We start from the raw sequence: 17,328 nt of genomic DNA on the forward strand, positions 1-17,328 counted from the left end.
TCGCCGTGTAGCCATTTCCTGCTTGTTGATAGTGAGAGTTTTACAAAACTCAATGTACAAAGAATGGATTCTATGAAGGGGAATGTTTTAATATTTGGTCTGCACCTTGATAACGTTTAGTTGTAACAAGTATAAGCAAATTTTACACTTACTTCCTGCTTGTTGACAGATTAAAATTTTACGACACTCGTTGTACAAGGAAAATTTTCGTCGAACTTTTAATGACTCTACTGCCTTTATTTTATTATAAAAGGAGTAGGTTCATAAGGGATCAATATTGACCCTTAAATTCCATGAAGTTGAACTTCGGTGATTATTGTAAACATTTGATAAAGAAGTACACATGTATATAAAAATATCGGACAAATAGAAAATGAACCAGCTAGCTCTGAAATATTGCAACAGTAATAATGTCAATGTGACATCATAATTGTGCACTCTCTTCTGATTTTTTTTTTGGACTAAATTTTGAGTGTTTTGCTCTAGACAACTTTGGCCACATGCATAAACCACCGTATTATTTGGTTTGAATGTGTATTTTACTAATATGTATCTTTTTATTCTGGACGAAAGGATATGGCCAATGTTTAATTTTTCTGGAGGACATAAATTAGCAAATTTGAGATCCTAAATATTAGTTTTTGAATAAGATATTACAAAGTCCATAATTTAGGGTCAAATTTAGAACTTCCTCGCCCGAGTCCTTTGATCACTGTCTATAATTGACATAGACAGATGTGGACATCAAAAACTTGTTACACGTTACAGCTAAGACAAGATCACTATGTAGTTTTGAGGGGGTGGACAGCTTTTGGGGGAGGTGGGAGGTAGGGGCGGGAGGTGGGAGACAAAAAATAGGTGGGAGAGAAAAAAAGATTCTTAAAGTGGGAGGTGGGAGATAGGGGCGTGAGGTGGGAGATGGATACCCCATGTCCACCTCCTCAGTTTTGTTAATTTTAACCTCCAATGGTATTTTAAAACTTGGTGTGAAAGACATTTGTTGCACTTAATCCTAATCTCCTGTTGGCCTGTCACAACCAGCAAAACATGGAAGTCATTTGCTCACTTGACTAGTCTACATAATTTAAGAGACAAGATCATTTCTTTGATAACGATAAGAAGGACCCTGACCAATTGGCAGAGCCTAATTCCCTTTTCTAGAGAAGATTCCTTGTTGTATTGACTGAAATTATTGCAAAATCATTCGAAATTCCTCAGAAGTTATGATAAATTATTCCCATATGCTGATTAGACAGGGATTAAAAAGATCCATTTAAGGATAGAGTTCATATATATTACAGAATATTTTTCATTATTTATTTGAAGATTTAAGCCTCCTATAAGATACTCTTCTTTCTTTCTTTCTTTCTTTCTTTCTTTCTTTCTTTCTTTCTTTCTTTCATTCTTTCTTTCTTTCTATAGTGGAAGATATTAGCAAGCAAAATCGAGAGAATTGTGCAAATCATGATACAATAGAAAAAAAGATGTGGTACGAGTGCCAACGAGACAACTATCCATCCAAGTCACAATGTGTAAAAAGTTGACAGTTATAGGTCAAAGTACGGCTTTCAACACGATGACTTGGATCACACCGAACAGCAAGCTATAAAGACCCCCAAAATGACTAGTGTAAAACAATTCAAACAGGAAAACCAACGGTCTAATCTATATAAAAAACGAGAAACCAGAAACACTTATGAACCATATCAACAAACGACAACCACTGAACAACAGGTTCCAGACTTAAGACAGGTGCAAACAAATGCAGCCGGTTTAAACGTTTTAACAGGCGCCAACATTCACCCTAACCTGACACAGTAGTGTAACATTACAACATAGAAAGACACACTATAAAATATCAATTGAAATGGTTTAACTCGATCAAAAAGACATATATATATTAACAAAAACAAGTAAACATACACTGAACGAATAAATTTGATCCATGACACAATATAATTACAATATTAATAAAAAAAAGGGGGGATGTAAAACAATGTCAAAAAGACAACTTTAACCTGGGACAAAATGGCGTTAAATAAAATAACGTACACAGGTAAATCTAAATACAATAATTTTGGTAAGGGTTAGGGTTATGAAAATTAGCACCAAGCATTAGTATCAGATAGTTTTCAAGAAAAAAACTGCTGGCCATAAAAAAAATCATTTTTTCAAGATGGCCACGGCCTTTTTCTAAAATAGCTGTTGTTTCAAGTTCGAAAATACTTATTTTTCTGGAAAACTGTTTTTCTTTGACCTTCTTTTAGTAAAACATTATCAGGTTTGGTGGGTTATCTTCCTTACATGTGACGTAAATAGTAGAAATGATAGTTTACATGTCCAGGGTTTGCGCATGCGCGAAAATATCACAAAATTCACACAAAAACCTTTAACTATTGACTATATACTAATTGCTTTTGGATTTTAAATGATATTATGAATTGATTTTATAACATTTTTCAAGGTTATCTACACATGCGTTTAACTATTTCGCGCATGCGCAAGATATTTTTTATATACAAAGAGCGATTTACACGCACTACCAGGGCACACTGGTGTAAATCGCTGCCGATTATAAAAGCACGGCATGGGGTCCATTGTCATCGTTTATTTTAAAGCCTCCCAAATACTTTATGGTTTGCTCCTTAGTTAAAGCCATAAAGTCGTACCTGAATCGACAGGATGTGGCAACGCGGATAGCCGAGCCAAGGAGGAATGGGCATTAATCCTCCGGATGGTGCACAGATCGCACGGGAGGTAAATGGCAATGGATAAACGATCTGGCTAGTTGTAGGTACAACATCAACGAACCCAGTCGAATCACATACAATAAAGTGCAGTTTCAGGTGGTAAACGGATAATCCCTCGGCCTATTACAGTATTTTTTCAAATATTTCTATAATGACTTTTAGAAAAGGTTTAATTTTGATTTCTGTTTTGCAATTATTGTTGTTATTGTTAGTTTTTATATTGGATTAGTTTTAATTTTTCACAATGGCGAACAGAATGTGTCAACAGTTTCAACAGAAACGTTAAAATCAACTGCAGATGGGTATAAAATTTTGGCTACAAACATCCCCAAGTTTAACAAAAATGAATATAGCTTACCTATAACACTAGACGTTAGATGATAAAACAACGGTTCGGGAATTGAAAGCATTGTAACACTGAATGAGGCAAAATACCATCCAAGTTGCCGATTTAAATTGAACAACACCAAACTGAAACGTGCCGAACAACGACACGAGTCAACGAAATCAACAAAAAGTGAAACTGGTGGTTCATCTAAGTTCTTTCGCCGTTCAGTTGAACATCCAGATACAACATTAAAACAATATATTGCATAGTGTTTTTGTGTGAGGCTTCCCTTTCGTCACTGAGGGAAACAATGACCATGCAGCTGAATGATAGATTAAAAAGTTGTGCTGAAACTCTTCAGGACAAACAGTTATTGGCCAAATTGAGTTCTGGGGATGTGATAGCGCAAGACATGAAATACCATCCTGCTTGGCTTGCAGCTCTATATAATAAAGAAAGAGCCTTTAAGAAAAAGACAGAAGAACAGACAGAAATTGATATCGATGCAGAAAATAAAGCAGTAGATGTTGCCTTGGTCGAACTAGTCAATTATATATTCGAGAGGCAAAGAAATGGTGATTGGGCCACTGTATTTAGGGTTGCAGATTTACAAATTTGTATGAAAAAAGAGTTCAGCAGTTAAGTTAGGGTTGACTTCCAACATCACAGGACACGACTCAAAGAAATGCTACTGTCAACGATACCAGATCTTCAAGCATACACTAAACGTAGGGAGGTGCTGTTGGTTTTTGAAAAAGATGTTGGTCCAGCAATAGCATTTGCATGTAATTACGACGACACCATACATATCGGAAAAAACACCGAAAATTATTCCGGCACAAATTAAGAAATACAAGACAAAGTTTTCTGGTTCATTTTCTGCCGAATAAATCCAATCAAGCGTCCCCCCATCATTGCTTGAACAAGCGTGTGTGATTGAACACAATCCCAATTAGAGAACAGTGTATGCAAGTTTGATCTAGCCATTGCTCAGCTCCTAATGTACAACTATCATGCAAAAACACCGAAAATATCAGAACAAGAGCGGCATGCAGTAGATCGTGAAACTCCATTTTGTATCTATATCGGTCTTTTAAGTTTTGCAAGGACCAGGAAGCGTCAATTGATCGATACTTTATTTCAGTATGGGTTATGTATTTCATATCACCGGGTATTAGAATTATCAACTCAACTAGGAGAGGCTGTTGTTTAACGCTTTCTGTCCGCAGGTTTAGTATGTCCACCTGTTTAAAAAAGGGCTTTTCACTACAGCTGCTGTTGACAATATTGATCACAACCCTACTTCACCCACTGCAAAATCATCTTTTCTTGGGACGGGATTTCTATTTTTCAGCACCCGTCAGATGACAATAGTTGGTTAGAACGTGGAGACTTAATACGGGAAATAGACCACGTTCAAGACAAGTATCTTCTCTTCCAGATACATACGCCAATATTAGACCTGCCTACTTAAAGACTAAACCTACACCTCCAAATACCCCTAATACCATACTCAAATGACCAGATCATGATGAATTCCTCTAATCCTCATGCCCGTCTTTATAGGTAAATTTAACGTCTTCGATACCACTGTTTGAAGAACAAGCCCCTTCAGTTGCAATGATCAAGCATTCGATTGATAAAGTGAAAAGGGTGGTTAACTTTCCTAATCCCGGACAAACACCAATTATCAAAACTGCAGATCAGTCACTTTTTGTGTTGGCAAAGTACAGTGAGAATCATGGGAATGGCCAGATTTGTACAGAGAAGATAAGTTTATCGTCATGTCTGGTGGATTGAACATTTAAATGGCTAGTACGCTCATTTCGTGAGTCAGATTTCGTACTTTCAAACAGTCCATATCATGCATGATACCATATTTTTTTGGTCTTGATCGATTAAATTATTCTCGATAGTTACCGATTCATCTTCGAGATATGGCTTCCCTTCACGAACATCACCCACAGGTGGCAATGAAATTTTCAAATGGTAATTTCACGTTACGTAAGACCAGCAAGTTGTTTTCTAATATGGCAATTGATCAGGCACATGCACAGGATAATGCAATCGTGGATGGCGATGGTAGTGGCAAAGGTTTAACGGGAAATCCCTCAGCTTTGAGACGATGGATGGTAGCCGGACTAGAAGTCAGTAAACTGGTAGATGAATTTGAAAGATCTAGTGCTTTCTCCTTGAAAATGACAACAAAACGGAATTGTTCAAGCTTCTCGCCAACAGAATTGCTTCTTTAGAGACTGATAAAAATGTTTATGTTACTAAAGGTGAACATGTTCTTTGCAATTTCAATACGGATACTTCCCAGCTGTCCCCTCGTAATCACGAAGAAGCAGACACACGAATAATTGTCCATGTTAAGCATGCTGCTGTAAATGGTTGTAAAGAAGTAATTTTATGTAGTACTGACACGGATGGAGTAGTTTTAGGAGTTTCAGCATTCGCATGACTAATGGTGGATAAATTGTGGATAGGTTTTGGAAGGAATAAAGACTTTCGATGGCTTCCTGTACATGGCATATCAAATTCGTTAGGTCCTCGTGTATCTGCTCTTTCTTTCTTCCATGCATTCAGTGGATGTGACACTGTGTCAGCATTTCGTGGGAAAGGGAGGAAGTCAGCTTGGCAGACATGGGAAGTATTTCCAGATGTAACGGACGTTTTTACCCGCTTGAGTATGACACTAAACTCTATTGAAGACACATACATGGACATCATTGAAGCATTTTTTTTGCATCATGTTTAAAAGAACGAAATTTGCTGTTGACGAGGAACGATTTGAATTGTTTACCAGAGGTGCTGTTCTGGAACACATCAAAAGAGTAGCATATCAAAGCGGACATGTTTGGACTCAAATGGATATATGCATTCAACAGTTACCAAGTCCTGAACACTGGGGTTTGATGAAAGAAAAAGACAATGACAGTTGGAAACAAAAAAATGACTTCATTGCCTGCCGTCGCATCCTCGTGTCAGGAACTTTTGAAATGCGGATGCAAGAAATCCAGCTGTGTGGGTAACTGTAAATACTACCGTTCTGGCCTTCCCTGTAGGGTTTATGTGCATGCAACTGTCAGTTAGATAAATATTAGATAAAGCAACCGGTCTTCCTAACCAAATTAGGAATTTGAACTGAACAAAGTAAGTGATATCTCTTGTTAAGTTGATGGAAATGATAAAAAATGACATTTTCGCAGTTTTGGTCGCCATTTTGGAAACGGAAGTTACATTTTATCTTCATTAATGCATTGTCTCATCGTACTTTCTGAACTGTAAGTTACGTTTCTATCAACATTTACATTTGATTATACCTTCAACACAGCTTTCAAAGGATTCACGAAATGTAGCCAATTTGAACTGATGCCATTTGCAAAATGAGGGGTGGTCATCTTGAAAAAATAATTAAAAAAAATATTGCCAACAGCTTTTATTTTTAAATTAACATTTAATTAACCTTTATACTAAATTCCATGCTTGTATCACGATTTGCACAATTGTTTGCATAATATCTCCCATTACTACAGGTATGAATCGCCGTTCCGTACATCGGCGCACTCCTACATATTAGGATGGATAATGCGCTATATAAAAATACTTCAGACATTTCTCAAGTTCGCTCATACTCTACCGGACGGAAAATGTAGATTTTTATTAGGAGGCAATATTTAATACTTTCACCCTTTGAATTAACTTCTAGGACCAACTGACTGAATGCCATTAAATTACACAAAGGTACCATATCTAATATGAAATAAGTTGATAATGAGAACCACTGACATATTAGCTGAATAAATTGTGTAATTGAAGGTAAAGAACAGAAAAATTAGTTGTTTCTTGAGAAATAAATGATAGTTCGGACAACTTCTTTCGGATTTTAATTTTTTTAAAAAGAATTTATGCTGTTACTGTGAATGCTCTTATTGTCGTGGAAGGGGAAAGATTGGATTTGTTGATATTGTAATTTGTGGTTTTGACAAATTCTACATACACGACTATAGGAAATTGATATCTCATGGAATAAATGGAGAATGTGTCCATGGGACAGGGATGATGCTCCCGCTTGTATATAACGTTATAAAGGGAAATTACTCGAGAAAAGTAAAAGTGACGCCACCCAAATTCGAACTTGATCTGAGTTTTTGTGGTAATAATCATTGTGTATAAGTTTCATAACATTTGGTTGAGGCAAACTTAAGTTAGAGAACGGAAACGAAAAATTCAGCAATTTTTCCTTTAGTAATGGGGCATAACTCTAGATTGGTAAAAGTGACGCCACCCAAATTCAAACTTGATCTGTGTTTTGTGGTAATAAGCATTGTGTATAAGTTTCATTACATTTGATTGAGGCAAACTAAAGTATGAGAACGGAAAATAATTTTGGGACGTACAGACGGACAAGGGTAACACTTAATGCCCCCTCAGCTGCAATGGGGGCATAATAATTGAATTCATAGTTCACTTAGATTCTAAAATCAAAGAAGATTTAAACTCCACAAATAATCCACAGTATAAAAGATATGACCTTTGAAAACAGATGTAGAAATGGAAAACATTTTTCAGTCTTCTTGTTCATTTAAATCAGCCTTCAGAAAAATTGTGGTTATACAAGATAAACAATACCAGCACTACAAAGCATAATATGGATGTATACAGATTGATATTTTAGTCTAAGATACATGATTTTTTTTCTTATTGTTATTGGCTTTAAGCTATCCTCTAATAACTGGGAGTACTCTCAGATCTGCACTTTGTGTCTTTTGTGATTTTGTGCTTTGTATTGATCCGATACACCATTTTCAACTGATTTTTAGTTGTTCTAATGTTGTGCTGTTACAACACTGTCCCAGGTTTGGGGAGGATTGGTGTGCCTGCAAACATGTTTAACGACCCCACATTCTGTTTGTGCATGTCCATCAGGAGCCTTTAATTCAGTGGTTGTTGTTTGTTGCTGTATATCATTTTTGTTTTTTGTTCATTGTTTTGTGCATAATTCAGGCTTTTGTTTTTCTCGATTGACTTGTTTATACATTTATCATTTAGGGACCTTTTTATACATTGCTATGCGGTTTAGGTTTTGCTCATTTTTGAAGGCCGTAAAATGACATATAGTTGCTAATTTATTTGTCATTTTGTCTTGGGTGAGAGTTGTCTCATTTGCAATCATACCACATCTTCTTATTCTTATATTGTATCCAAAATCAGACAAAAAACTTGTAATCTAAACAAACATTTATTCAAAATCATTAAAGCACATCAATTTAACAATGTCAATAACAATACTCAGTTTGGTCAGAGCATATAAACAAATGATGTTATTCTTCTCCTATGTTAAAAAAGGTACACCTATCATCAAACCGTTTGCTTTGTTCGTTGTTTTTTTTAATCTTATACAATTGTTACTTGAAATTAGCTTAATATTAAGTTTCAATAGTTAATGCTTTACCCCTCCCACCTATCAATTGAAGGGTATGGTTGAGCTGCCCTGAGAGGACACTATTTCAAGCTTCATTATATATGACAAAAGTGGGAAATTAAGATGAAACATATAAGGTTGAGGTAATAAGCTTGTTTGATTATATTATAAGTGTGTGAAACTAATCAGAAGACTTGAAATGTAAGTACTAATATTTATGTTTGATTAGCCGTTCAAAAACTGGTCTGAAATAGCGTAATACATCAATTAGTTGTCCAAAAAATATATGACAGGGTGTATTATTTCGTAATATTCAAAATATTTGAAAAGGTTTGAGTACTGGAAGTATCAGTCTCGGCTGCGCACCCCTTCCTCGTATGATTTAAGTGCCCTTCACCCAACCCCCTCCCAGGTCTTACTTTTCGGTTTTGTAATTTTCTATTTACATCAAGCAGCTTCATATTACAAGATACTGTTTAGTGTGAGATTCAGGTGCAGTCCCAACTTTCTGTTGAGGGACTGTCCCAAAATATCCTACATGACATAACAAGAAAGCCAAAGACCAAATGATAGGTGTATCTTGTCCCTGCATAATATAACTCTTATCACAAGACTCCGATGTTATTTTCATTGCATTATTAGATAAATGACTACATAAACACATGAAAAATTTGATCATGTACTAATATATATATTTTGAAGATTTCTGCTAAATTACAGATATTGCCAATCTATCAGAAAACTAAAACTGTCTTATCTATATTTTTGCCTGATCAAATTTTCCATGTAAACAAAATATTTGTTACTCATTACATATAGATACTTATTTCATACAAAGATTTTCAATATATTGTTCAGATATAAATAACAAGAGGCTCTCAAGAGCCTGAATCGTTCACCTGTATTTCAGAGGAGAAGATTTTTAAATGTTAGCAAACTTGATGAACAAATTGTGTAAAATTGTCTTTAAAGGGCAATAACTCCTTAACGGGTCAATTGACAATTATGGTCATATTAACTTTTTTTTAGATCTTACTTTGCTGAACATTATTGCTGCTTACAGTTTATATATATCTATAATAATATTCAAAATAATAACAAAAAACTGCAAAATTTTGTTAAAACTACCAATTCTGTGGCAGCAACCCAACAATGGGTTGTTCGATTCGTCTGAAAATTTCAGAGCTGATAGATCTTGACCAATTGAACAATTTTACCCCATATGTCACATTTGCTCTAAAAGCTTTAGTTTTTGAGATATAAGCCAAAAACTGCATTTGACCCCTATGTTCTATTTTTAGCCATGGGGGCCATGTTTGTCGATGGATCAAAACTTCGGATAAAATTTATAAACTAGATACCCTAAGGAACATTTAGTTAAAGTTTGAAGGTATTTGGCCAGGTAGTTTCAGAGGAGAAGATTATTTAAATAGTTTACTACGACAGACGACGACGACAGACGACGGACGCCAAGTGATGGCATAAGCTCAGATGGGGCCCTTTGGGCCCCGGTGAGCTAAAAAGTCTTAATTGTCTTATATTTGACTCTCTTAATTTGTGTTTTTTTCATGGCAGTGGAAATCAGAGTTATCATATGCCTTCAGCAAGTTAACCCTTTACATTTCTCTTTTAATAAACAAAAATATATTAACCTACAGAAGTGATACTTGGTACGAAGTAAATTCAAACGTGATTCGTCATCAAATAAAAATTAATATAAAAATCAAATTTAACTGCAGAAAAAGAATCTGCATGCTCAAGAATATACATAAACTGGTATTTTCTTTTTCACAAATGTATATTGACATATATGTCATTTTATTGTAATTTTCAATCCAGCATTATTTAATGTAATAAGCTATCTTCCACATAGAATACTGATGAAGTTTATTATTCCGGACTTACCCTATTCTTGAACATGAAATTCTCATTTAATTAACTCTTTGTATGAAACTAGACTGTCTATGGTAAAGAGTGTATGATACATAAACTGTTCTCAATGAATTGCATATCAAAGCTTGTTCTATCTCAATGGTTCCTTAGAAAATATAGATTTGAATGTTTCCCTTTCAACTTGAAATTGTAACATGTATCATTACTTTTTACAACTGTTTTAATTTCTAGTTTCAACTACAGTACAAATTTATAATTCTTCCAAAAGTGACCTAAATAGCATATGCAAGAGACCCAAGTCTGGCTCTACAGAATATTTCAAGATAATAGACAATTACAAAAACAAAAATTTAAGAAGGTACTTGTTGTTTAAGGTTATTGGGAGTGAAAAGGTAAATTTCTCTGTTTCAGAAATTGTTGAATCATAAAATGTTCTTAAGTTTTAACTTATAATTTAAGAATGCCAATACCATTATGGAATATTAGTTTTCTTTTATTCTTCCAGGGTTACTATTCCTACAGACGCCACCCCCCTTTTTTGGTAGTTTAAACCCACCATTTATGTGATGAAACCTCAAAGGACGCCACTGAGAGAAGTAACAATAATAATTTTAAGTGCCGCATGGATATCCAATTCTTTAAAATCAGTTGTTCTTTGTAATGAACAAGTCAACAAGATGTTATGCTGCCAAGGGGAGGCAACTCCATAAACCTCGTTATATTTCTTACAAATGAAGTAATTACAAATGTGACATAATATAGCACCTGCAAATAAATGATTCTATGGAACGCCAAAATGGACAAAAATACATGATAGTCTGACACCCGTAAACTACATCCAATGCCATTTAATTACAAATTTATTACAAATGTTTGAAACAATGCCATTATTGAACACAAAAATATTCACTTCTAAAACACCATTTTTCTTTTGTTTGTAAACATTTTTCATTAATCAATTTAAGCACATCTATACTAATCCTTAATGTCTATCACAATTGCTAATTTTCCTTTACACAAGTGTTTTATTTTGGAAGATAAAAGTAAGGTTTGTATACCCCTGAAAAAAATCCCATGTATATTAACACTGGAGCTTTTACTATATAAAAACAATTAAATATTAGAAAAACAGTGTTGGTACAAAATTGAAACTGAGATACCAAACAAACGAAAAAAAAACATGAAAAGTTGCATCATTTACCTTTAGTCTACATATTTATGGAGTTTCATCCTATTCATTTTTTTTCTGTTCCCTTCAGTCAGGAAATGCAATCTTTTTTTTAAAACATATTCTACACAAAGTGTGCAAAACAGGAGAACCACTTGCTTTAGTCAATCTTCAATGCTTAAACTAATGTGCTTTGATAACCCTCTAATGTTTTATTGAATTCTGAAATCTAATCAGGCCAAACAAAAATATATACTTGTTTTCTGTTTCCTGTCTCCTGGCAAAAGAAAATAGGAGGTAAAAAGATTTTATTTTTTAAAATATTTTACACAAGACTATATAGAGAAATATTCTGGACTTTATGTTTAGACTTTAATAGTGCTTAACCAAATATGTCCATAAAAGTTTTAAGGTAGGCATGAAAATGTAGGGTAGGTAGGGAGGCAGGAAACACTACTATATTTTTTTTTGGCCTCACTGGAACATCATACAGGCTTACAGTAAATTCTATACACTTATAATGGCATTTCAGCAGCACTATATTATTGAATATTCATCAATGCAATAAGTCATGTGATTAAATGTAAACCAATGAAATAAGTCATGTGATTAAATGTAAACAGGCATATGTTTCAACATTTGATAACATTATAACTCTACATTAAAATTACAGAGACAGTAAATTGATTCATATTTTCCCCAACACTTTTTTTTTTTTAATGTCCTATTTGGACTGTTTTGGGATTTTTTCGATGGCATGTTTACCTTGAAAATAGAAATTCACTATGAAACCAAACTGTAATAAAATCTTTGTTTTCTTCAACAGTTAAAAAATGTTTGGGAAAATAAAATATCAATTAACTGTGACTGAAGGAACATTCAATTTGAATTAAGTCCCTTGCCCTATATTATTGTACACACAACTTTAGCTAAATTAAGAGGCCACATATCACAACCATGCTCCATTATATTCTGTTCTTCAAGCTTTACAAATGAAAATAAAATCTAATGGTAACGTTGTTTTTCTAATTGCAGTATCAGACAAAAAATTTAAAATTAACAAAGATTCTTCTTTATAGATCAAAGACCTGAGCCTCTATTCACAAAAAAATCTTGCACAACAAAAACTGATCATAAGTTATACTGAAATGTTCATAACTTACTTTCTCGCAAGATTTTTGTGAAATGAGTCGCAGGAATTTTACTTCTATTACCTGATAAAAAGTACCTACGATAAATTTCAAAAGAAATTAGTATTATCAGACAAAAATGAAACAGTTACACAACAACGGTAAAACCATATACTGTCAACTCTTTAATGAAATTATTGTCATAAGTTAAAAAAAAAATTAAAGGAAAACTGTAGCGAAATTTGCGATTTTTTTTTATCAACTTTAATATTCCAGTTAGGTATGCATAAAACATTTGAAATATTTTGCTATCATGATTACATCGTATCTATCTGTATTACAAGGGCACAAATGGGGTAAAAAAAGGTTAAAATTAATAATAAAATCAAAATATAACAATATGTTGCTGCAGTGCTTACTGGCCGAACTAGAGAACATACAATGTGACCGGGAAGAAAAATATTTAAATCCCCCTGTCATGCCCCCAAAAAACTAACATCACAACAATTACCATATAATAATAATAATTAATAATAGCACAACAGTTTAACAACAATATTTACAAGATCTCACAGCACTTCTTACATCACAGCACTTTCTGTCAATAGTCTGTTCAGAAACGTAAGTCTTTAAAAGCACAGAAGTCTCCATTTTTTTCTTCAATGAACAACAAATAGTAATGCCCCTTTGTGACTATACAGTTATAAAAACGGTATAAATTCTAATTCAGAAAATTTTTTCGTTCAGATTTCACATCTGTAAAAAATATTTCTGATTGTCAAAACTCTCGTGTTCTTCTGAAACTATATATTACCTCTTAAGTTTTGGAATTAGGAGACTTCGTGTGTAACCTTTTTTTTCAAATGTCTTTTTTCAAGTTACAAATGGGAAAAAAAGATGCCGTTCTCAGCACTATGCACTATACTGTGCAACTTGGAACCTCTACAGAAACCATGAACGGCATTTGTGTTTCTATGGCAACTGGCTATCAAGCTGAGCACTGTACTGTTACCGGGATACATATTTTATGATGGCACACATTTGTGTTGTAACAACAGAACTACCGTGCAAATTTAAACAATAATTTATCAAAAAGCAATTTCATCATGTGTCTCGTTCTTTTTTGACCTGGTCATAGTTCGGCGACAATTTCCGTGGCGACACCTGTGGAGAATTTGGAAGAGTAAAACGTCTTTGTTTTGACAATAGTTCCGTTACCATGACACCAGAGCGTTGTAGTTCATCTTGTAATATCATGTTATCACGTCGGACTTGTTCATACAAAAGTTCATACTGATGTAAACGGGTCTGTAATTCTCCATTAATCTGTACATATTTCGAAGTCTACAAAAAAAGAAGTATAGAATACAATATCTTGCAGCATATAGTATAACAAAATGATGAAGAAAACAAAAACATGAATTAAGTAAAGATGTTAAAAGTAAAAATCAACTATAATTTTGAGTTGTTCCCCTTTGGCCAAAAAATAGTAAACAACTGTTGAAAATCATTACATTTTTGCCAAGGACAGAGCTTTTGAAAATTTGAAAGAGGATTGCAAAACCAAAAACTTATTCCTGAACATAGCCAGGTTGAAATTTTAAAAACTTATTCTATTCTAAGAAGAAATACATGTTACACATGTACTGTTTAGGACTTCCTTGTTTCATTGGTCCAATCATTATTTGATTGTAATTCTTAATTATGAAATTAAATAGAAAATAATAAACTTATGGCGAAGGTTTGAAAATATCATAACATCATATACTTCTTTCATGAATAAATAAATTAAGCACATTGTGTACTCAAATATTTGAAAGCATGCTTTGGATACGTGTAAATGGGTTATACAATTTATTGTTTTTTAAGAAAGTCAAATACATGACATTCTTACAATAAACTGCTTCACTGAGCGCAGCTGTATACACCCGCAGAGGTCCAACCCAGAACAGTTGGGGCAAAAATGGACACAATATTCAAGCTTGATACAGGTCTGAATTTGGATTGTAATTAAATATTTGACATATTATAGGTTTCTGAATAAATGTAGTCAAAGAACTTGAAATTGGTTATATGAATTGAATTTATATTCAATTAAAGATTTCTTGCTGTTGTGCAATACACTGTGCTGTTGCACAATGCTTAGTAAATCTGTTGTCAGACTATAAAAAATTAAATCTTATAACTCAGAAACCTAAATTCGAAAATTTATAAAAATCAAAAGGGAGCTTACAAAAATAGATATAAACAATTGACCAAAGTTTCATAAAAAATGCTGAAAGCATTTATGAGTTATTTTCCGAAAACTGGAAAATCCCCCTTTTTGTAAAACCCCATAAATCGCAAACGTATAGTCTAAAATTTATAAAAATCAAAAGGGAGCTCATGTCGATAAAAATAAACAATTCATCAAAGTTTCTTGCAAATTGGTGAAATTGTTTTTGAGTTATTGTCTGAAAACTGGAAAATCCCCCCTTTTTTAATGAATAAAACCCCAAAACTCGCAAACGGTAAATCCCAAATTTATAAAAAACGAAAGGGAGCTCACGTCAATAGATATAAACAATTCACAAAAGTTTCATGCAAATTAGTGAAACTGTTTTTGAGTTATTGTCCGAATACTGGAAAATCCCCCCTTTTTTAATGAATAAAACCCCAAAACTTGGAAACAGTAAATCCGAAATTTATAAAAAACGAAAGGGAGCTCACGTCAATAGATATAAACAATTAACTAAAGTTTCATGCATATTGGGTAAAGCGTTTTTGAATTAATGTCCGACATGTTGACGAAGGACGGACGGACAGACAGACGGATGGACAGACGGTCAACGGTATACCATAATACGTCCCGTAAACAGGCGTATAAAAACAATACATTGTATAACTTTTTGGTATTTTTTTTGATAGAATGCATATTTTCAAATGGTTTTATAATTTATTGGTTTTTTAAGAATGTCAAATACAAAAAAAAAATATATTGAGGATATTTATTATTTTTTTGTTGAAATTTTTGGAAATGATTTTAAAGAATGCCAATTTTTGATTGACATTCTTAAAAAACCAATACATTGTATAACTTTTTGGTATTTTTTTTATGAGAATGCATTATTATTTTGTCAAATTTTATTTATTCAAATATATCAAACATTGCAGTACAAACAATTCATCACATCGCAATGCCAAATATGATTCAGTCTGAGACCACATGCTAACCACAGTGCTATAAAAAAATCCTGTTGAGAAAACTAAAAAACCAATACATTGTATTATTTTTTTTCTCTAAATTTTTATAGTAGAAACATAAAACTTATCAGTATCCAGGGATACATATCTGTTAAAGAAAAGAAATATTTTCCTTGTTAAACATAAACCCCCAAACCTCATTTCTCTGTGGAGGTTGCAGTTGTTTTTTTCTGCCTTTTGCGATTAATATGTCTGGGTTTTCCCAGTAAAATGTAGGATGATGAACTTTTTTTTTAATTTCCAACGGGAAAATGTCAGACACGAGAATCAATATCGACAATCAAAGTCAGGATTTTCCGAAATTTCAAAAGCAGTATTACAGTTTCAGGTCAAATTAATTCTTCATTTGATGTCAGTAAGCTGTCATGTTAATACAAAAATACTACTTTGGAGTCAAACTAATTTTGAAAATTGCTGCAAATGCATGTAAATGAAATCTTGTGTTTCAAGTTCATTGGCAGTGTCAATAAACTGTTAAATTAGTTATCAGTTGAAAAGAAATAAGTGTCTCTCATATTGACTGGTGGGAAGTCATTCACGGTTCATCAAAACAAAAAATTTATCAAATTAGCAAGATGATTTGCCAAGAATTTGCAATATCAGCAAAAGAAAAAAATATTATTCGGCTGCAGTTTTTTGCCATTTGACATTATATTGGTATAAAAATATTACCTTATATATACTTATATTGCTCCAATTTATATTCTTTACCCCAGTCTCATAACATGGATGAAGTAACCAGGGGAAAGAGGAAGAGGCAAAACTATATTTTTTCACCCCCTTTTTTTTTGCCCCCCAAAAAATGATTGAAAATAACATATGAAAGGGGAGACTGACTATCTTTTTGACTAACTATTAGACAATAAAAAATCTTCTACACCACGGTTCAAAATAGCAGTTAAGGACTGGACAGATGGCTGATGAAAAAAGTATACCATGACATTATTATCAAAACAGAATTTTTTGAAGCATAAACATTGAAAAATGTAATAAATAGAAAAAAATAATTACAAAGTATGTTTTTCATTTAATCTACACCTCACTGCAACTTTGAGATGAAAAACAGAAATATATGTTGATGCTTTATAATGGTTTTTTTTTAATATGTGTAGAGATTTTGTCATAAAATTGAAAATGGAAACTGGGGAATGCTTCTTAGAGACAAAAACCCGACCAAAGAGCAGAAAAACAGCCCAAGGCCACCAATGGGTCTTCAACACAGCGAGAAAATCTCGCATCTGGAAGACAGGCTTCAACTGGCCCCTAAACAATAATGTATACTTTGTGAGTACAAAGCCAAGTTGGCAACATGAGGGTCTAGTTGGGGTTAACAGAATAGAGAATAATAGGCAAAAAGTGAAACATAAAGGACCAAAAAATAAAGAATA

The 17,328-nt window shown here is 33.4% G+C and overlaps 1 protein-coding gene across 1 annotated transcript in view; it reads right to left on the minus strand.

Annotated features, from left to right (window-relative positions):
• Positions 1–8,304: 8,304 nt before the first annotated feature.
• The window catches only part of LOC127720487 (ski oncogene-like), a 42,065-nt gene continuing 33,041 nt past the window's right edge, over positions 8,305–17,328 (minus strand). Inside the window, exon 7 of the mRNA XM_052227073.1 lies at positions 8,305–14,041. Coding sequence (XP_052083033.1) covers positions 13,802–14,041 — 240 coding nt within the window. The 3' untranslated portion in view covers positions 8,305–13,801. The remainder of the gene's footprint in view (positions 14,042–17,328) is intronic.

Source organism: Mytilus californianus, unplaced genomic scaffold (genome assembly GCF_021869535.1).
Source record: "Mytilus californianus isolate M0D057914Y unplaced genomic scaffold, xbMytCali1.0.p SCAF_11, whole genome shotgun sequence".
In the NCBI taxonomy this organism is placed as follows: Eukaryota; Metazoa; Mollusca; class Bivalvia; order Mytilida; family Mytilidae; genus Mytilus; species Mytilus californianus.